The sequence below is a fragment of the Clinocottus analis genome, unplaced genomic scaffold (genome assembly GCF_023055335.1).
Source record: "Clinocottus analis isolate CAN_PGR_092001 unplaced genomic scaffold, fCliAna1.0.p SCAF_15, whole genome shotgun sequence".
Classification (NCBI taxonomy): Eukaryota; Metazoa; Chordata; class Actinopteri; order Perciformes; family Cottidae; genus Clinocottus; species Clinocottus analis.
Window position 1 is genome coordinate 7,531,359 of NW_027175876.1, and position 22,437 is coordinate 7,553,795.

Below are 22,437 nucleotides of genomic sequence, written 5' to 3' on the forward strand. Positions count from 1 at the left end.
TACAGGAGGAACTGAATGCCTCATGGTCAAAGTTAATTGGCGAACATTTTCTAAATATAGCGTAAACATAAACATACATTACGTTTTTAGATAAGCTTTTATTTTAGGTAAAATATACATTTAGCTTCTGTCCCTGTATACTGCAGTACTCGTGTCTGCTTCTTCAAGTTGTAGGTAATACACAGACTATGGACAAGAACCTCATACAATCCCACTTCAAAACACCCAAACTATCCCTTTAAGACGTGACATAACGCTTTATATAGCCCCACAAAAGAATGATGCCACTTAGTTTGATGAAGTAAAGTCTATAGATATTGAAAGTGGGTGAATATAGGGCCCTCTATTCAGATTGGTACTGGCAGATACCCTGAGTTTCGGTACTGGGAAAGAAGTTCATGTTTAGCCAGAACAAAGTATTCTAAGTCACAACTATCAATAATTGTAGAGTTCAAAACAATTGTTCTAATAGCTATATGTTTTATGTTACCTATGGCAGTGCCCCCTTGTTTCTTTTCTTCCAAGATGGCTGCCAGGTCTTTCTGTTTCTTTTCAGTTCTGGATCGACTACAAGGATCTCCGGGGTCCATGCTCCTCATGCGCAGCAGCTGGTTGGCTTTCTTGATCTTCTGGCTGTATTGTCGCGCCATCAGGAACACGCGGTTCTTTGACTTTTCCATCTGTTCCAAGTCCACAGACTCCCCCAACAGCAGAGAGGAGGAGGCCAGGGGGGCGTCCAGACCGGCCAGCTCCCCTGGAAACAAGCTATGAAGGTCCTTGAGGGGAAGCTCCTTCTGAGGGGTGTTTCGTTGAGGAAGCTCCACCAGGTCGTCGTCCTCCAGGCGGAAGCTGCCGCTGCTGAGGCGTGCCAGTCTGTTACGGATGCTCTTCACTGTGCCAGGGAGAGGCTCTGGGGGGACAGGAAGGGGGCGTGATGTCGGCGCAGGGCTGTAGGGTTCTTCTGCAGTGGTGCCTTCACTTTGAGGTTCAGGGAAGTTGATGAGTGGGATGGTGAATGATGGCATGGTGGTGATAGGTGGGGGTTTAGGCTGATGTGTTGGGGAGCTCTTAGTTGGAGGGCTGGCTGCTTGAGGACAAATTACAGGGGGGCTCTTTGTGTGGCTGTCTTTGGCTGGGGACGCCTTCTTAGGCGACTCACTGGCACTGACAGGGAAGGCAGCTGGGAGTCTATCAGCTTTCTTCTCATTGTTCTTAATGTAGTTTTCCAGATCGTTCCAGATCTCATCGACTTTCTCTGACATCTTATCCCCTTTCTGTGAACGCTGAGAGAAAGTCTCGGAGGCAGACGATGAGGAATAATCTGGTTCAGAGAAATATGGGACAGGGTGGGAGGTGTCTGGTCCTTCGTCCTCTCCAAAGTGGAGGCTTTCCTCGGATACAAACCCTGCAATGCTTTCAGACAAGTCTTGTTCAGAGGCCAACAGACTGTCACTCTGTTGTTTGAGTTTATCGCATTCATTCATTCCTCTAAGCTCTGTTGATGGGGGCTCCCTGAAACAGATGGTGTCATAGATGTTCTCCTCTACTATCTTGAGCTCACATGTCCCAAATTGCCTCCCGTCCTGTGTGAAGGACCGATTGCTATCTGAGGAAATGTCTGGTTCAATAATAGGCTCTGTGACCGCAGGAGTCTCTGAAGCATTTTGTACCCTTGCGGCCTGGCCCTGGAGACTCTGTGCATCTGCAGAAGTGTCTTTCCGTGGCTGGCTTTCCTCAGGGTCCCTTCTGACGAGGCCCATATTCTTAAGGTCCTCATAGCTGATGTTGTCATACACATTTTCAATATCGTCTATCGTCAGCTGCTCGGCTGACGATGATCCAGATATTTCGTTGCTGGAGGATTCAGTGTGGATCACTTCCAAGTTGCTGTGAGAGGCCTGGTCATCATCAGGGCTCTGTCGAGCCTCTGTAGCCTTCTCCCCGGCGCTGCTCGCCCTGCGCAGGACTCGGCTCCCATCAGGTGGAGGGTCAACCTGCACAGTGGGCAGCTGTTCGACGTGCCAGCTGCAGGGTCGCGCTGTCTTGGGGGACGAGGTGGCCCCTGACCTCTCCGAGGGCACCTCTGGTTCTGGTCCGCTTGGCTCTGTTGGTACAAACATCTGGTAGATGTCCTCGTCCTCATCATCCGGCTGCATTGTTCTCTGGCGGGTGGGGAACATGGCCCTGCGAGCCCGGTGGTCGGCCCAGATGTTTCGCACAGAATGGTCACTTTCTGTGACTACAACGGAGGGAATTGGGGTGTCTGGAGGCTCCTCTGTTACGCGACGTGTCCTGAGAAGCGGCGGGTGGTGACTTCCTTCCCTCACTAGGGATTCTCTGGCTTTCTGTGGTTGGACGAAAGCAGAAGTTGTTGAGGCCGTTTTAAAACACCAATATAGACAGAATAGTGTCATTGTGATTAGTGTCATTGTGATTAATACCTGTAGGTCTGAAGGGCTCATGTTGAAGGATTTCCACTGTTCTATACTGTCGACAGATGCCTGAGGGTTCAGCCTCTTCCTACTGCCTTTGCCAGGGACCCGCAGCCGCTTTCCGCCACCCTGAATAAAGAGTTTTCAGCATTAACAACATGTTTGAAGGATCAGACATGGAAGTGTATATGTAAAGAACATCACTCGTTGGGCAGCTTTTAACTCACCAGGCCACTGTCATCTTCATCATCAGCATCTTGCTGATGTGGCTCTTCTTCTCGGTCACTGTGGTCATAGTGGTCTCCAGGGTCCAGGGACTCCTGCGATTGGTTGATGAGGCTGCGGCTGCGACCAATGGTGCCCAAAGCCAGCTGGGACATTGGCGAGAGCAGGGTGGCACTCAGACTTATTCGCTGGAGAGGAGAATGGTTTTTCATGAGTTTGGTTCAACAACTTTAGTGTGTGTGTGTGTGTGTGTGTGTGTGTGTGTGTGTGTGTGTGTGTGTGTGTGTGAGTGAGTGAACTCATGCTTCTCATAACGGCTCGTCATCTCTGGCTATCACTCACCTTTTCGCCATCTGTGTTCGCGGCATTCTGCTTGGCATTCTTCAATAATTTGGATAGAGGTTCTGGAAAATCAAAGGATTTATTGATTAAGTTAGGAAGTTTAACCTTTGCCGTGTGCCATTCAAATGAAAAACAAAAAGTCAATGTCTTTCTTGTCTTACCTTTCCTGCGTCCTCTACGAGGAGTTGGACCCTCCTTGATATGATGGGAATCTTTCTTGTCTCCATCAGGGCTGTAGTGAAACCCTGGATGATCTGGAGAAATGACAGAAAACACAAATGAATTAAATACTCGTAAACGGAGTGAAAGAGCATCAAATTGCAACATAAACTATACATATATAAATAGTTACTTACGCATTGCATCCATCTCCAAAATTGCTTGCTTAGCCTAAAAATCAAGTTAGAAAATAAGAGTGAGTTCAACAGATTAGATAATGACTGTACATACACTTTGACACCAGGTGGCGCCACAATACAGTCGTCTCGCTACTATTATGCTTAAGTTTGACACTCAACAATCAGCCCCTTTATGCAATCACAGCAAACTTAGTCAGTGACCTTCACCTCTGGAGAGGAATCCTGATTTTCCACTTGCACATAGCCAAAGGCAGATGAGGAGCCACAAAAGTCAGAAAATCAGAATCAGAACACATGAAAGAAAAGTGAAGAGAAAAGCAAGGGGGTGAAGATGAAGGAGAAAGGATGTGGGAGTGACATCTCCAATACATCCCACTCAAAGTCTGTGTTTACGCCATCAGTGAGCAGCGAGGGAGCTGTCAGGAGACAAGCTGCTCTTACCTTGGCAGGGATTTTGGCCGGATGGTTTTCGAGTATCAGTCTCTTGAGGTGCAAGATCCACATGCGCTTGTCTTGCTGGGATTTGGCCTGAGGGTAGAGCGCAAAACATCAGAGAGAAGATAATACCAGACGCAGCTGAGAGGTCGGGACAAACACTGAAACATTTGGAACACGGCTTTCTTACGCCACGCAGATTAACTTATATTTTTTAGGGCTTGTCCAAAACACAGTGGTTAGGAAATAACAACGTCTGCCATTACCCTCTAAACACTCAACATGTCTGAGCAACTCATTGCCCGGACACCTGCAAATGATCCTCACGCTTTCGGCTTTTATTGTTGTTTTTTTAATTAATGTTGCTCCACCGTTCAACTAAAACATAAAGTCACATTTTGACTTTTTTTTTTTAATGAAGTGTGCGCTCTCCTATGTAATGTTGTTGTACCTGGACTGTGTGCTGAAGTTTTGGATTCTTGTAGTGAAACACACTGAAACTCAGTGGTTCTTTCGGAATAACTTCCACCAGCATCAGGTTACAGCACTGCAGAAAAGACCGGGAGGAAAGAAGTCGTGTGAAAAATGATTTCACTGAGGAGGAACATTTTAATACGAGTCATGCTTCCAGTAGCATGACTGACCAGTATGTGAGCCTTGTATGTGTAGGTTTCTTCTCGTTTCTTGGTAATGAGCAGAAGCTTGTCAAACAGAAAGAGAGTTCTCTCGTTTTTGGCTCGCTGCAAACGAAATGTTCCTTCAAGAACCAACTCTCCATAGCCGATAAGATCAGGGCCCTTCCAGTTGGTCAGCAAGCTCTGGATCTCCTGCAGATAGCACATTAATAGACAGAGTGAACGGAGTCCTTTGGTTCTTTTAGAAACATGTTGCCGGAATTATAATAATAACCGACCACACATAATAAAAGTGATCTGCTTTAATAAAAAAATGGGGAAAAAATGCAGAAAGTAGGGAGTCAAGTGTTAATAATAATAACAATAATAATAATAATAACAACAACAAATAACTTAATTTGTATCGCACTATTTAAAACATAATTACAAGGCGCTCTGCAACATGAGCACGAGATTTCATTGTAAAACATTCAGTAAATTCATTCCTAAAAAGTTAAAATTCTGAAGAAAAAGCGAGGAGGATGAGGAGGAGGAAGAATAGACTGTAGTGCTACTGAAACCAATCATAACAGAAGGTTGAAAAAAGCACCACAAAAAAAAAAGAAATACATGCTGACAAGCAAATAATAATGAAGAGGACAATACAACAAAAATGTAATTTCCATCAAGCGATCCTTTCTCCGGAGCGAACGCTTCCACACACATTCCTGTATTCATCCTACCCTTCTGGCTCCCAGCTGATAAAAAGAAACAAGCTTCCCTTTTATGTGCCCTTCTTATGCAAGCCATCATTAGCCTAGTGGAAAACGCAGAGACTTGCGTAAGACGTGGGGAGGATCAGAGCCATGGCTGGTTCAAAGCTAGACTTCACATAACTGTCCTGCAGAACAATAAAAAGATTTGGCTCCTTGAAAAGGTTTGAAAGCATTGCGTCGGTTTTAGGTGGAGAAATTATGAGAACGTGGGAAGTCTGCAAAGATACGTCACGCGGGAGATCACACGCTCATCATTTAATGGATTCAGGAGAGGTTTTGAGCAAACGGGTCAACACCTGTTTGACCACCAACAGTCCCAAATAAACGTACATCTTTTGTTTCAGGCATCTTTCTTATTTTGAGCTGGTCGTACCTGCAACCGAACAGCGTGCTCATGTTTCCTCTTCATGTCGTTGATGTGCCAGGCCACTCTCTGCATGGTGTCTATGGCTTCCTGCACAACCTCGTAGGTCTCCGTGTCCTTCTCCATGTGATTGGCGATCTCCTGCACGGACGACACACACACATTAAGCTTGGAGTCAGCACATGCACATACTGTACACACATGCACAGGGGTGTCCTCATCCAGGCACAAGTGTGTGTGTGTGTGCGTTTCTGCACATTAACACACACTAATGCAAAGTATATACACAGGAACATACATACTGAGCACCATATGTCCAAACATTTGGCTTCTCCAATGGAGATTGTCAGAGAGGGTCGAGTCAGAAAATGCTGCTATTCAACTGCACACATCCATTTGTATCGGTATATGAAAAAAAAAAACATTAGTGTGCGCCAACCTGACGAGTGTGTGCCTGTGCTTGCATTTCTGTGGGGAAAGCGTAATTGTTTCCGCGTAAGTGTTTTTTGTTGTTGCTGCAGAGCGAGACGACAGACACACGTACGTGCAGCAGTAGGTGGTACTTGAGGATCCTCTGCACCGGCTTGAGCAGGTAGGAGCCCAGGGGCAGGGCGTGCCTCAGAGATTCCTGCCGCTCGCGGAAAAACTTGGCCAACGCCTTGTTCCTCATGCACTCTGTTAGCACAGCCACCGACCTGAGGAGACAGAGTGCAGCCAATAAGACATCAGGGGTGTGTTGTGAAGCTTAATTTGACATGATGACAAGCTGGAGTTGTTAATGTATGTCCTGAAGGACAATATATATATAAAAGGAAGAGACAGAAATGATTTTTATCATGGTGTCTGAAGATTACAAATGATCATCTATTTGCTTCTTGTTGAAATTAATATCCTATTATCAATTTGAGTCCTTTTATGAAATCTAAATGAGTGCGAAATAATCCATTCACATGTGCATGTCTATACAGGCTGTCCGTATTTCAAATGTAAAGTACATTAAATTAAAAGATATGATCACATTCTGCCATAAAGCAAAACTCACATATGTACATTGAAGCAGTGTTTGCCTGCTGTAATCTGTCCTCCTGCTTAGACTGACGTTAAAAGATCCCTTTCTAAACAAGCTACTCTGATTATTGTGTAAATTCACGCATTAAAAATGATAAACATGTACATTAAACGTTCTCAATGCAGGTGTATTACATCAGATGAAACTCTTCAAATACAATTTGCTTGAAATTTCTTTATGCCACTGACGGTCAATAAATGATGTTAGGCAATCACTGTTCCGACGTATTTTTGCCTCAGGTCTCAATCCGTATTACATATTACATATTCTGCTAAAACAGCAGCACGATAAAACTTTCTGGTTACTGGAGCTAGTTAGCTGTGTGAAGAAAGAGCCTTTTTCATAAAAAATGGAGGCTTTGTGTGTGTGTGTGTGTGTGTGTGTGTGTGTGTGTGTGTGTGTGTGTGTGTGTGTGTGTGTGTGTGTGTGTGCGTATACATATGCACAGTGGAAAAAGACAAGTGAATGTCAGTTGTGAATTGCCAAAAACGTTCTTTCTGTGTCTTCTGTGTGTGTGCGCATGCACGTGCATGTCTGAATTCCAGTGAAGCGACACACAGGCCTCATATTGTTCTGGAGGAAACCCGACCTTAAGAGTGCAGCATGACCATGATACATCTGCAGCCTGTGTGTGTGTGTGTGTGTGTGTCTCCCATGTGAGTGTGTCTGTCGTGTGTGACCCTGGTTGGGGTCACCAGCTGTGGTGTGGATGTGGGAGAAGGTCCATCTCAAACAGCTGACAATAGCCCGTTCTCTCACACACACACACACACACACACACACACACACACACACACACACACACACACACACACACACACACACACACACACACACACACACACACACACACACAATTAGTCATCATTAGTGTGTAATTAGTTTCTTCGCCCACGTGCTTTTCTGATCAGACACTGTGAGAGAAAAAAATAGCCGGAGGAGAAGGTGTGTTCGGATGGCGCAGTGTGTGTTGGCATGAAGAATAGCTTCACGTTTTACACACACACAATATACACACTGACACAACACGCCATTCCTCCCATAGGACCACACTTGTACAAAAAAAAAACATTAACGGCGTTAGATATGATAAGGTGACACCTATACTACTCCTTCTGTCAGTCTGAGCTGTAACTCTGTCAACAGCCTGCGAATAAAAGACTGCAGGAAATTGGGCTCGTGGGAGGGAGGGAGGGAGACCCTGAGGCACAACTGAAGGTAGACACCTTGACTCCTGCTGAAATAACTTCTATGGAGCATGTCAGTTTATCAGGGAGGGGAGAAGGATATAAGGCATTGAGCCAGAAATACAATGGAGCTACGTGAGACGCTGGGAAGATAGTGTGTGGAGCTGAGATCAAGACTGGACGACAAGAAGAAGAAGGTTTTGTGCGGTAGATGGTTGATAAGCAGACTTACTGTGGGTAGTTGGTGCAGTACTGAGTATAAATGTGGAATTCTTCACTCTGTAAAACACAACAGAACAAATTAGTTGATGCATTTCAATAACAGGAAATAATTAAGTTAAGTGAGTTTGTCTCGTTGCAGTACACATGTAGATGTCTCCTCGTCTCAATGTTTAAAGGACCCGCTATTTCCAAGCTCAAAAATGCTCCAGGGCAACTATTGGACTGGTGAGATTCTTTTGCATTCATTTCCAATGAACTCTCAGTCTCAATGGAAACGCGTCGTCTTTAAGTAAAGGTTGGGTTGTGTACTGCGGGTGTAACATCTTGTCAGGTGAGGTCGGCTTGTCAATCCGTATTTCCTTATTTAAGTGACAGGAAATAAATGAAGACTCAAGAGACTCCTCATTCTAACAAGCTCACAGTCACAATACGAGCAGAAACGATTACCATGTTCACTCTTCCACTTTAAAAAGAATAATTTAGTTTTATTTAATTAGGCCAATGTGTGTTCGTAGGGAGGTATGTGGAGTAGCAGCAGATTTACACCTGATTACATCACAGTGAACATCACGTCTACATCATTTTTTGTCAAGGTCCCACCATTGCTGTTTTGTAACGGAGTTTAATTGCAGTATGATTTGAAAAGTCTCATTTGGCACAACTTAAAGCCAAATCTGGATGACACAACCAATGCAAGAGTCTGCTAATAAAATCTTCAAATCATATTAAATGGGTTTGAACACATTGGATGACTGGAACAAGAACATTTGGTTTACATTTGCGAAACTCAGCAGCACAGCTTGCTAAATGATATGTTATATAAAGTATATGTGCCTTGTAATCAAAGCAAACAAACCAAACTACTGCTAGTAAACGATGCAGTGGTCCGGTACAGTTTTGATGACTGGCCCACTTATTTCATGTTTACGGCCCGACACACTCGGAGCCCTCAGACAAGGCATCCTCTCTCCTCCGCTCACTGCTACTAATTGAAAGTCAACCCCGTAGCTTATGATTAGCTTGCGTCCTGGCCTTTGAGTCTCTGTTGATCCCAACGGCCCTGAGCGCTCAGATTATATATCCCCTCGTACTTCATCGCCGCCCCTTTAATTGAGACTTTCCCACCTTGCATGCCTCTCTGAACATCAAAGACTTCAGAGACAACGTGACTTCTCAAAGCTCGACGCTCACACTCTCTGCTCTTGGAAACCTCACATGCTCTCTGTCTCCATACGGCCACTCTGTCTCCTGGTCGCTATGTCAACTCTTTATTGATCTTTTCGGGCCATTTCCTCACTTTTCTTAAAAGCCTTTTCTGCCCATCATGTTCTTACGGAGGCCTGGAGATGAACCCCTTTTGATGATATAACGTGAGAGCAATTCAACTCTATTTGTGTCCATAAACACTTGGGGAGAGGGATGGGAGGAGAGGGGGCGGGGGGGTCGCAGGATGCGGACAGCTCTCAGGAAGCGACATCATAAACACACAGGGCAGATGACACACACACACACACACACACACAGAGCAATGTGGACACACACATTTCATAACAAGCGATTCATAGTGAACTTACACTTTGCATACTGTCTGTGTGATTCTTATCTTTCTTGCTGGAGGTAAATATACATCGCTATTCAAGCCACAGAAAGCAATTCAAGCTACCTACACAAACCCAAACATTGCCTCCCACCAAAATATACTCAATGCACACACACACACACACACACACACAAGCGCACGCAGACAGACTCATGATTTGTTAGCCCGAGGTGCTTCGTGGGAACCGTCCTAAATTGAAGAGCAGAGCTCTCCTCGTCGTCTCCAGCAGTCTGCCGCCACAGACCAGGGCTAAACACAACCAGATGTGCCACCATCGATTTGTGACGACACGCATCCACACACACACACACTCCTAATACACACTCTTAATATCCCTTTGGAGCATGGACACGAGACCACAAGATACATAAATGCTTCTATGGAGTACAAATTTGTGCCGAGCATGCACGTCTGCACACACAGACTTTGTCATTAAAGCTGACATGTCAGCACACACTCTTTGAACCCAACCAGGAAACCAGCAGACCCTGAAATAGCTCAGATCTATAATAAACTTCCCTTTTAGTAATATATACAGCTCAGCTAAATCATATAATCATCATATCCAAATGCTGCATGTGAGAGTTTTGGCTCCCATACATGATAAAAAAATATATTTTTCCAGAGTATCAAGATACAAATTATATGTATAGAAATATATGTTTATAGAGTGATTTTTTACATTTTCGAGTGGTGGCTACTTGAAAAGGTTGAGTCGTATCAGAACCCACTGATCATTTTCAAGAGGAGAAAGTCATACATCAGCAGTGATTGTCGAGTTGTCAAGACTGGACCGGTAACAGTGAGTCATCGGCTCAGCAATGAACACAACACACTCACCGGGGGCGAGAAAAAGTAAAGCTTCTTGTTCTAGTTGTAATAGTGCTCCCTGTGCTTCAGTCAGCATGTAGCAACCCATAAAACACGTTAAAGGCTTACTCATCACATAGCACCGCTAGGACTTAGTCCAACGGAGAGGAACATGAGGAGAGATGGCCAATTATCTGAGAGAGAAGCGGAGATTTACAATCTGTCTCTTCTTCAAACACTGAGCTAAGTTGTGATTCTTGGCTGCTCGGACCACAAAAGTATTAACTGCAAGTGTGTGTGTGCGTGTGTGTGTTTGCATTTCACAGCAGATAGTGAAAGAGAGGTTTTGCGTTTTTTCCGGGTCTTAGCAACCATAACTAACTGTCAGAAAAACAAAAGAATTCTAGTTACTGATCTGGTGACAAACCTTTTACCACAAGTCAGTGTGCGAAAAGATGAAGAGACACACACACACACACGCACACGGATACATTCGTCCATTAGGTTTAGATTGTATTGGATGATCTTCCTCAAAAGTGGAAGTTTGTCTAGTTGTAGTCATGTCCAAGAACATCAGAAATGTCATTTGCAGAGGCTCCAGAGAAACTAATGCACCTTGTAGTAAGATTTTTAAGGTCAAGAAGAAACTTTTGATGTTAATGAAACGCATCATTGCAAAGTAAACTTCAGGTTGTGTAAGATAAGAGAAGATAAGATAATCCTGTATTAGTCCCTCAGTGGGGAAATGACAGGATTACAGCAGTACAAGATCAAAATCAAGTAATATAGATAAACAGTAAAACAGTACCACTGGTGTAAGGTCTGTTTTAGAATTTGACAAACTCAAATGCACTATTTTCAGGTTACATCTTGGCCAGCATGCACGCATCAGTTTAAACCTGCGTACTGTAGCTAAACTGTCGTCATGCTTTAACATTAGCAGGAGGCAACACAACACATGAGTGTTGGACAGGACGTGGAGCAGGAAGTTATCAGTGCTACCAGTAAAAATGAGGGATACTATAAATGGTTTTAATGGACACCTGCAGTGCGAGTACGAGTCTCGTGAGAGGAACGTCATCAGAGGCAGGAGGCGCCTGCAGGATGTGGTTTGGCCTTACTTTCAGTTGGCTTTTGACCCCCGGCTACAAGAAAGCTATACATCTTCTTTTTTTTAATATAATAAATGCTGTTCTGGTACAGAATAAAACTCCAGATAGGTTGTCCGTATTCCAAATTGGGGGATTATCTGAGATCAGTCCATCACGCAGTTCCATGTTTCAGTCGGTAACGAGACGCCGTCATGCTGGTTTGTTGATGAATCTCAGCTAATTATTCAGAGTGGAGCTGTGGGCTGCGGCGCAACTGCTCCGTCTAAACAACAGCTGCTGTATTTAGGGAGCCTGGGATGCTGACTGCGACTTGTTTTTTTATACATGGTCAGACAGTTGCTCTGTGGTATCGGTGTAATTGCAGTCGGGTCGGGAGGGAATGTAAAGTGTAAAAGAGGAAGTGCTGGAATGCAGCACATCATCATGGGACATAATCAGGCAAACCTATTTCTTTTTTTTTAGGAGCATGGGGGGTTGATGAGTGAATAAAAGCTGAAACACCCAGACAGAGGCACCAGTGATACTTTGACAAGAGTTGCTGAGTCTACTTTTTCTTTATGAAGCACTGCTATTATTCCCCTCTGTGAAAAAAAAGAACAAAAAACGTGATTATATATTTGGACGGCCCTTAAAATTCCTCTGGAGTTGTCCTTCCTCCCGGACCTCCTGTTGCTTCACATTCCAACAACCAGAAGTAATGCTAGTGGCCTGAATGAACTTAATGCTTCATGCAGCGTCTTCTCCTGAATTTTGTCAACTTATCACTTATTAAAAGTGTTTCTCAATGTCTGTCCTGTGTTTATGTCTAAACCAGCTGTTTGGACAAGTTTCAACGAGAGGAGAAGTGAAGACGGGGAGACAGACAGTAGAAGAAGTATTCAGAAATACAACAATGTAACAACACCACTGAAGTAGTAGCATCAACAACAAAAAACCATCAACAGCAAGGCGACCATCTTCACCTTGGATACGAAGCACTCTGCGATGGCGACTGGGTCAGCGTTGCACTTCTCAAGGTCATGAAGAAGATCCCTTAAACAAACAAAGAACTCAAAGAAATCAGTATTTGACGAGAAAAATCAGCACAATTTCCTGCGTCCTTATATATAAACTTCTCTCCTACAATTCATTGCTCCAGACAGTTTTTCAGCAGCAAAAGTCAGAGACAGAAATTAGACCTGGGGGGAATTGGCGCCGAACAAATGAGAAACTTCCATGAATTCAAACAGGCATCTCCTGTGTGTAGTTGTGCGAGTGTGTGTGCATGTGTGTGTAACTGCACACTGTGGAAAAAAGGCCACTGTTGGGAGTTATTGTTTCATGGCTGAAGCATGAGGTCATTGCAACCGCTATAAACTGCTTTTATGTTTCTTTTTACTGGCCAGATTGTCTGCGCATGACAGCTGAGAAATGCATCGGCGTGAAGAAAGACCACCATGGCTGAAGCGCAACTCGCCACCTCGGCTCAGACCGGTGCCGGTGACTTGTTATATACACACACACACACCTGAAAACAACAATGTCCTTCCCAGAATCTAACAGGTGGCTCAGTCCCGTTTCTCAGCAGTACATTGTCTGTTGGGCCTGAGAGAGACATAAAGCTGTCTGTAGATTTATTTACAGTCAGAGCTGATTTTAGTCCTCATTTTAGGCCTCATTAGCGAACTGAAAGATCAATGTTGTTTAAAACATTGAAACTGATCTGCTGCTATCCTGTTTATTTTTGTATTGTTCGGGAATTTAAAGAAAAGGTTCAAACTTGATAATTTAACTTTTATTTTTAGAATGGCACCGATTGTTCTGCAACATAGGTTTTACTGTTTCATGCTATGGAAGTGCCAAAAGCATCACGGAGATACCTCACATCAGTCCGTGGTTAAAGGTAATCAAGCCCAATAGAAATGTAACTACAGTGTTATTGTCGAAGCACATTAACCCTATCTCGACCAGCACTATAAAAACTTGTAAGCATGGGGCTCTTTCTCATCTTTCCCATTCAATCCACTCCGATGTAAACGCAGCTTTAAGTCTAAAGTCTCCATCACAGCGTACGTTGTACCTGTTGAAGTGGTAGATGTCCTGGATGTTGCCGAAGAGGAAGCCTTTATCCTCAGAGCTCAAGGCCAGCCGAGACTGATTACTAATACACTCCAAGTAGTCCTGCAGAGAGAAAGAGAACGAACATCGTTTTAATCCATGTGTATGTACACACGCGCACACGCACACGCACACGCACACACACACACACACACACACACACACACACACACAGACTGGAACTCCTACAGACTTCACCTCAGTAGCTTTCAAAGCTGGTTATTTTCTTGGGCCACTTTGGTTGGACAGCCTTGTGATGTATTTGGTCTGGCAGATAATTTGCATTTGTCATTTGATCCGGCGATGACAGGCTCATGTGTTTCAGTACCAGCAACAAAGTAACGTAAACTTAAATTATGTATCAATTAAACAAGTTCACTGAAAGCTACAGGAGGCTCAATCCTCCCGCTGTAGGATGCAGTTGCTTCCAGAGCTAAAGGAAACTATCTTTTACGTCACTTCATTTATCAGAGCATTTATACTTATACTCAGCATTGTGTAGGCTACATTACCCAGCAATGTACAACAGCATGTTTTATCCTCATAGAAAAATATTAAAACACTGTTCTTAGGTTTAGACAACAACAATTCTAGTGATGCTTTTGGAAAACACCACATTATTTGCTGTAATGTAGGTAATGAGAGGCCATTTGCGCGAGGCCCTGCCTGATCCCTGTATTGTTGTTTAGTGCAAAGAGCTGAATAGCAGGTTTAACATGGCTACTCGCTGAACAACCAGTGCAAGTCTATTCAAGAGGATCTTTCTCTCTGGCTCTTATCACTGTCTCCATCACTGCCATTAGAAGGCTTATTACACACCAGCCACAGCTGGGGAGCGAGCGACGGAGAGACCAGCAGCCAGCAGCAGAGCATTGTTTCTTGTGTGCAGGCGGCCTCCTGATTTTACACGACTTTGTGAGAACAATAACAGCTGCTTTTGTTGCACTTCATTCCTTCCAAATGGAATTCATTTGTTGTTGTTGCGTTGCTGTTTGTACACAATGTCATCATCGTCTTCACGGTCTTGAGTCAATGAATCAGACAACACTGTTGAAGAACACTCACACTGCACACACATCCACAAAAATGTTCTCAATGCGTCTGGGTACTTTAAACCAGGAGCAGGTGTGGAAAGAAGTTGAGGAGGAGGAAGAATCCAGTACAGTAACCACAGTCTGTCACTAGGCAGGGCAGACGTTACAACACTGAGAAAAGTACCAGGCTGCCATCAACACACACCCTGATCATTTCAACACACACAGAGACTGAGACAGAGAGAGAGAGAGAGAGAGAGAGAGAGAGAGAGAGAGAGAGAGAGAGAGAGAGAGAGAGAGAGAGAGAGAGAGAGAGAGAGAGAGAGAACTTTTGCCTATAGTTTCAGCTAAGACAAAGACTGGAGAGATGACAGATGACAGCCATCTTGGATGTTTCAGGGTTTAAAGGTAAAACAGGAGCTTTAGGGCGAGATTGTGGTTTTAAAGGATTTAAGTAACATAATGAGGCTATCGGGCGTGTTGATGGTTATGTTGGGGGTGGGGTCACGTCAAAGGGTCATGTTTAGAATTTGTTGACTATTGGAGGTGAATGTGTAATGTGATGCTTTATTAGCTGCGGGGTCACACATCTGACTTGGCCTGACCTGTTCAATCATCACACTCAGGCAAAGCCTGACTGAGCTCAACAATGGGCAACACACACACGGACCCGCACGCACACATGCGCACACACACAGTACAAACTTGATGTTTTCTCGTGTTAACAATTAACCTCCTCGAGCACACACTCTTTTCATACACACCGAAGTAGGAAGTGATTGCTTTCAGACAATGTAGAGTGTAAACATCCAAATCTCATTACTTTCAATGTTTATGCAGGTCAAGTGAGGTTCCCTTGGACCTTACTGTATTTCCAAATTCCTGGTCAGCTTCAAATGGCCTGGTGATGCATTAAGGGGGAAAGAGATGAAGAGGAGGAGGAGGAGGAGCGAAAGAAGTATCAGAGCTTTGTCTTTGAGGTTGTTTGTGGATGACGGTTTGGCCTCATTACACACACTGATCGAGCCCAGGAGGGGTAATCACGCAGAACGAACTAACACCCAAACAATGTTTGATGTGACCAGTGGACCTAAGACGCACAACACACTGCAACTCAAGGAAAGACGCACAAGTAGACAAAACCATAGCAAATGAAGAAAAACAGCTTCACCACAGAAGATAAACACTGCAAAGTCGCAAACAAATACAGAACAGTTGCAAATCGCAACAGAAATGAGTTACAAAACAATGGGACACTAAATATGGCAGCCGCGTTCAGTATTTTTAGTGTCTCCAGGAAACGACTGTTAATCTGCAACCAGTTTCCATTGTGTTCTGAAGGACTCGCAGCGTTTCTGTATTTGGTTGATTTCCTCGTCTTTCTATTTCTTTCCTTGTTTTTGCAACATGTTCCTGTATTTGGTTCAGATATTTTCTTTTCTTGTAACTCTGTTGTCTATTTGCATTTGTTTTCATGTGTTGCAGTGTGTGTGTGTGTGTGTGTGTGTCGCTGACAGATGAACCCCAGGTGAGCCCTTGAGAGTCTGGCTAAATATTTGGGTTGAAGCTGTCACACCCTCTTCCACGGCAGGAAGCAGCACGGGCAAAGGGATTACTGGGGGTTGCAGCAGCAGCAGCTCATGTCGGACGGCGCTGATAACAGATGGGAAAATGCTGTCCAGCAGCTCCGGTTGTCTTCCTTAGTATGTGTAAACTGTCATGTTAAAAGCCCTATTCGCACAGATACAATCTTTGCATCCATCCTCTGTGCACTCACTGGAACTGTCCTTATAGGACAGTACAAAGGCTGAGCGCACGTGTCTATTTCTAAAGTACTGGTGAAGAATTAGCTGTCTTGCCATGTAAGCGTGGTCTTTCAGGGCTGGGTGGTCCGCTGCTATAGTGGGAATAGGTGGTCTGCAGGGTTATTAAGTACAGCTCCTAAGCTCTGTTCAGTGTTTTCCTAACCTACTTTGGACATTGTTATCTCAGAGTTAAGTCCCTCGACATACCTTCCTCTATCTCGCCCCCCTTTTCCTTCACCTTCCAGTCCTGAAGAAGGGAGGAAAGGAGGAGCAGGAGAGGTTGGGACATCGATCAGGAGTAAAAGGGAAAAAAAACAACACAAAAACCAAACCACCACTACTTATCTCCTCTCTTGGGAATATGAGTTTCCTGTCGGTTTTTTTGTCAACAGTCATAGACTTTTTTAACCTCAAATAACAAACATGTACAAATAGACACAGACTCACACTTGCACACACACACACACACACTCTAGCGTGGGGGAGGAAGCACTGTGAAAGAGGAGGATATGGGAAAAGGTGGGTAACACTCCAACACACGCATGCTCACAAACACATGCATGCTCACAGCAATTGCCACCCAAACAGTGATTTGACACCACGATCAATCCAAATTAAGCTGCAGAACGTAAACGCAAAACACACATCACATGTGTGCGCCACATTTTTTACTGCACGCAACATGAATTTGAATTTTCACAGAGAACCAAAAAGAGCTGAGCAGGGAAACAAAGAGAAAGGAGAGCAACCTTTGATACAAACCACTGCACCCAATCCTTAACAAAGCCACTAAAGCCCCGACGAGAGGCAATGTGTATCCTCGCAGTTCAAAGACAACCTCACAAAAAGAGTGTATTTATTTGAGTATGTGCATACAGTATTGTCGGTGTGTTTAAAATAGTCGAAAGTTTTGAATGTGTGCCTGTGCCTGCGGCACAAAAGGCACCGGTGTCGTGTAACTCGACCAAACCTCTCCTGCAAGTGCAGGTGACCTTATTGTGTTGGCGGTCTTTAGCAGGCACTGAGTTGTGTGTGTCACGTCACGTGTGTGAGGGAAAAAAAAACATAAAGACCGAAGGGATGCGTGTTATCTGGTGATTTAAAGCCCCATGTTTCTCCTTGCGTTCCACTGCTGCTGCTGCTTGGGCCTCAACTGGGTCAGCCAGGAAACATTTCAAAGTTGGGACCTTCAAAAAACTTCAAACTGCATGCTCCCATTTCTGGGGGCATAGTCTTAGTTTAAATGCTGTATGGCAAAAACAGATATTTCTGCGATCCTGGTCTGTTAATCGTCTCTACATCATATTTGTCCTCAGGCCTCTAATCATTGAAATCATGCAGATAAAACAAGAAAGAGAATCTGCATTATTTCTCATTAAAGATGTTAAATTCACTCACACACACACACACACACACACACACACACACACACACACACACACACACACACACACACACACACACACACTTCACAATGAAGACAAATTTGTTCCAGGCCTCACTTTACATTTGATGTTCTGCCAAATGTGCAAATACACATTTGAATTCCTGCCAATGTGTCCAATCATTCTGCATCCTGGTTGTGTTTGATTAAGATGTTCTTGTGGTTGAGGGTTCCTCACCTCTACAATGCTGCGCAGGTCCTGGACGTACGTTCTCTCCGTGTCCAGTATCTCCTGCACCACCCGGTCCACATACGTCCTGGGTCCCTGCACCTGACCTGTCCGTTCCCCTGGCCCATCTGGACCAACCTCAGGCTCTGAATGTTCTGTCAGAGTCGGTCCACCGCTCTGTCCCCTCCCTGCTTCCACTCGTCCATCGTTTCCCTCATCTTCCTCCTGGCATCCCAGCTGCCGGGCGGGGACCAGTTCCAACCGAATCGCCCCAGAGTCCCGGTCCGGGGTCACTGGGTTGCAGTGAGGCGTGGGGACGAGGGTGGAGCGGCTGCCCAGCGAGCAGTGACTGTCCCGGGAGGATGCTGAGGAAGAGGTGGAGCTGTAACTGATGGGCCTTTCGGCGCTGTCGAGAGAGGAGTCCATGCTGAGGGCGGAGCTGTAGCGCGAGGAGGTGAGGCGGAAGGCCGGGTAGCGGAGGCAGCGGCCCGGACAGTCAACGGAGCTCAGGACAGAGCCGGAGTCCGGGACTTCAGGAAGAGGAGGCAACGCATCAGGCAGGTAGTTGTAATCGTCTAGAGAGGAAAATAAGGAGGAAAAAAGAGAAGTCATATTAAATATGGAAATAGTGTTTTGATCGGTTGATCTTAGTTCATGCTCAATTATTTATGTATTTTTCAACGATAACTTCCTAATTTTCTCCTGCAGTGAGCTCCAGCAAAGGTTGTGCTGCAGTACATTGTCCAAAATTAAAATGGAAAGCCTTGGAAGCATTGAGATGACAGAGAAGATATCGCCGTATCATAACAACCTTCCAAAATTGCTAAATCCTGGCTCGACTGCAGTATTCTGTCTTGTTTTTAATATAGTTTCACACTGGACTTCCTGGTTTCTGTTTCCTCTTCTGTCGGTACTAACTTGTAGCAACACGCCCACAAAGCTCCAGTTGTTGTGCTATTGTTGGTCTTAATGTCTCGAAACAATGACTCTGGTTATTGCATTTTGAATTTATGGTTGTCATATTCACCCTTATGCCTTTGTATAAATCATGCAAATAAACACACTTGTGTGCTGTTTAGCTCAGTGCTTGAAATCTGACATAATGATTAAATGACGTGAGTTATAATACGCACTTTAGGCAAAGAGTAAAACATATTTGTTATAGTAACAAGATGGCTCTCAAAAGTAATGTCCAAATGATTTGCTGATGCTGTAAAGTCACACAGCAGAGCCGTTCAAATTATAACCAAATTCACACGTTCGACAGGTACTGGCCTTGTATTTCTTTTCCTAAGTGCTAAAGGGACTCACTGTATGCAACCTCTGCATGTTACAACACCACTTTCATATTCCTACAGTGTCGTTCTGTTTAGCATCCCAGTTCCTGACATTCCCGCTGACCACAGTCTGGCTGACCACCCGCCACACGGCCGACCACCGGCCCTCCCGGATTTGTCCTCAGTTCCACTCAAAGAAACTTTTGAATTCTAAAGTTTTTGTGCGAGCAGTAACTCCATGCGTGTGTGTGCGTGAGCATTTTTTTTTGCAGCAAGACAGAAAAAAAGATCGAGTTCAATGACAAGATTAGGAGTGTAATGCTGAGAACACTCCGCTCGGAGGCAATGAATGAAAGCCCTATTTCAATGGAGAGACACGTTTGTGTGTGTGCAGGGGTCTATTTGGCGTCAGGCCGGTGCCAAACTGGCTCAAAACCTTGTGTCCGCCAAGAGATCCGTTAAGATATGATTACCGGCTCCCAAGGCCCCTCAGCCAAGGCCAGCTGAAGTGAAACCACACATGCAGCGTATCAGACGGATGCTTTCCAAGTTTCCCCTCAACGTTTTCCAAAGTCTAGCTTCACAGAAGGGCCAGCTGTGACGGGAAGAATGGGGAGCGAATAAACGGAGAGGACAAGCGAGGGAAGGACGGCATGAGAGGGCTTCATACCAGCTCTGTGGGAGTTTGACACCAGTCTTTATCATCAAAGCTTGATGTACCGGTGACCCGGCAGCACCTGTGTTGTGGCAACATTGAGATCCGATGCCTTACAGGACAGTGTCGCTCTCTCGCTGCCAGCATCGCCGGCTGAGGCTAAACCTGTCTCACTTCAAAGCATCGAAGATCACAGACTGAAAACATGAAACGTGAAACTGAGAACAAGCTCAAAGAATCCCGCTCTCTCACCTTTCAAATAGGTACCTTGGAGGTCTTTTTTGCCATGGTGACACTCCTTTTGAAATCACTCGGGCAGCCGGTCTGACTGGTCTGCGATGGAGCAATCAGAGGTTTGATTCAGGCAACCACGACTGTGCTGGTACCAGATTGTCCTGCTCTAGCTGGGCCTGTGATGATCAAATCTAAACTTTCCCAGCTACTTTTTCCTCGAAAAGCTTAAAACTTCACCCTACAAATTGATTGGCATATTTATCGTCAGTCACTGGGAGTTGTGGATTATTAAGGAATAGCTTGAAAGCTGTACATTTTCAGTCTTTTCTTCCGTTAGGTCCTAAGCTAATCCCACACCCATCAACCTAATCACAGATCTTTCTAATCTGAACAAGTAAAATATTCATTCTCTTTTTACCTTTGTTTTGTTTTTTCAGCAACTGAATGCTCCACTTTCTTCCTCAGCTAATTGTTCTTTGCATCGAGCTGCTGTTGATGCTCGGCAGGTGGCATACGGTTATCCATTGTGTTCAGTATTGCTTAGTGCTGCTTTCTCACACAACCTTACATGAGTATCACAGGAATACAAAATGATCAACATTTTGGGTTATATAGTTTCTCAGAAGGAAACTGAAGCGGTGAATCAGTTTTTATTTCGCTCCACTGCTTTGCCAAGAAAAGCAGGAAGGAATTGGAGCATTCAAAAACTTTTTTTTCCCCTCAGACAAGTTTGGAACTAATTCACTAGCCATGTTTGTGTCTATCCATCCAAATGTTTGCACTCCTAATCCTGACCCACTTTTTAACAATTACAGATCAGACAGGAGAAGGAATCTGGTGGGTGAAAACAGCAAACTCACACACACCAACAGCCTTGGTTTTTGGATAAGCAATAAACTGCTTTCAAGTTAGCGTACACAATGCACAAAGGCCTTTATTAGATTACATACCACGACATTAATGGGTAACTTGCCATTTTCTTTGCCCTTTGACAAATCTATAATATATCTTTCCTTATCACAGTAAGTGATATATGTACATCTATACTGTGTGTGTATGTGTGTGTGTGTGTGTGTGTGTGTGTGTGTGTATCACACAAAATGCATTCAGTTTATCACTCTAAAGATAACACTAACTGAGCTAATAACTTAATGGTCCAACACCATCAATTTAGGCCAGATATCAGTGGCAGAGTTTGGACACGTGCAACCTGCACTACAACACACACACACACACACACACACACACACACACACACACACACACGCACACACGCTTCTCCATTTGCCATGAAACCCAAACACCTCAAAGAGATATTGCTCCATCTTGTGTTTGCCCAGCCCCTCCTTCCCACCTTCCAGCTTCATGTTTGGGGCACACCCTGGTTGTTTCCTGGGTGAACTGGCTCTTGTACACACACACAGACAACTGGCACCCCCACCCCTCTTCTCAATACACACACACACACACACACACACACACACACACACACAGACAGACAGACAGACAGACAGACAGACAGACAGACAGACAGACAGACAGACAGACAGACAGACAGACAGACAGACAGACAGACAGACAGACAGACAGACAGACAGACAGACAGACAGAGAGCAAAGATGTCCGAGCTTCAGTTACCTTCTGTCCAGATTATGTTCAACCTGATCCTTGTAAATGATCTCTAATTATGCTCCTCAGCATGCAGGTTGGGACTGTTTCTCCTCTTTGTGTGTGTTTATGTGTAAGGATTAGAGGAGAGAGAGAGACACACACTAACAATCTGGCGAGAGAGCGAGAGAGAGAGAGAGAGCGAGAGAGAACCTGGCTTCAATCTCTGGCTTTCATTTAACATGAAAAAGACAAAGAGCTGGGCCGCTTTATTATTCAGTCAAGTTCAATAAGTTGAAAATCCGGCCAGTCTGGAAGGCAAACAGCGAGAGCCACGAGGAGCCAGAATAAAGACCAAGCAGACAAAGTGCACAGCGGGTACAAAACACAGGCAATATACTACACATGTGGTGTTTTGCTCTTGTCATTCTTTTTTTTTATTATTAACAAATACCTCTAAGATGTATTTTTGCTTATTTTGATGAACAAGATTTAAGAAAAATGTATTTTAATAAATGTTTATTCAAGAATCCAAGTGAAATGAAAATCTTCAAAGTACCCTTGGAC

The 22,437-nt window shown here is 44.5% G+C and overlaps 1 protein-coding gene across 2 annotated transcripts in view; it reads right to left on the bottom strand.

The window, feature by feature from the left end:
* The window catches only part of LOC137785638 (pleckstrin homology domain-containing family G member 1), a 37,829-nt gene that overhangs the window by 3,129 nt on the left and 12,263 nt on the right, over nt 1–22,437 (bottom strand). For both annotated transcript variants that reach the window (XM_068577059.1, XM_068577058.1), the window contains exons 2-16: nt 18,106–18,671; nt 13,607–13,707; nt 12,510–12,579; nt 8,036–8,082; nt 6,092–6,242; nt 5,557–5,688; nt 4,438–4,620; nt 4,245–4,340; nt 3,800–3,886; nt 3,356–3,389; nt 3,161–3,253; nt 3,000–3,061; nt 2,660–2,845; nt 2,442–2,561; nt 491–2,345 (exon numbers count right to left, since the gene is read on the bottom strand). In XM_068577059.1, the coding sequence (XP_068433160.1) occupies nt 491–2,345; nt 2,442–2,561; nt 2,660–2,845; nt 3,000–3,061; nt 3,161–3,253; nt 3,356–3,389; nt 3,800–3,886; nt 4,245–4,340; nt 4,438–4,620; nt 5,557–5,688; nt 6,092–6,242; nt 8,036–8,082; nt 12,510–12,579; nt 13,607–13,707; nt 18,106–18,522 (3,634 nt within the window). In that variant the 5' untranslated portion in view covers nt 18,523–18,671. The remainder of the gene's footprint in view (nt 1–490; nt 2,346–2,441; nt 2,562–2,659; nt 2,846–2,999; nt 3,062–3,160; nt 3,254–3,355; nt 3,390–3,799; nt 3,887–4,244; nt 4,341–4,437; nt 4,621–5,556; nt 5,689–6,091; nt 6,243–8,035; nt 8,083–12,509; nt 12,580–13,606; nt 13,708–18,105; nt 18,672–22,437) is intronic.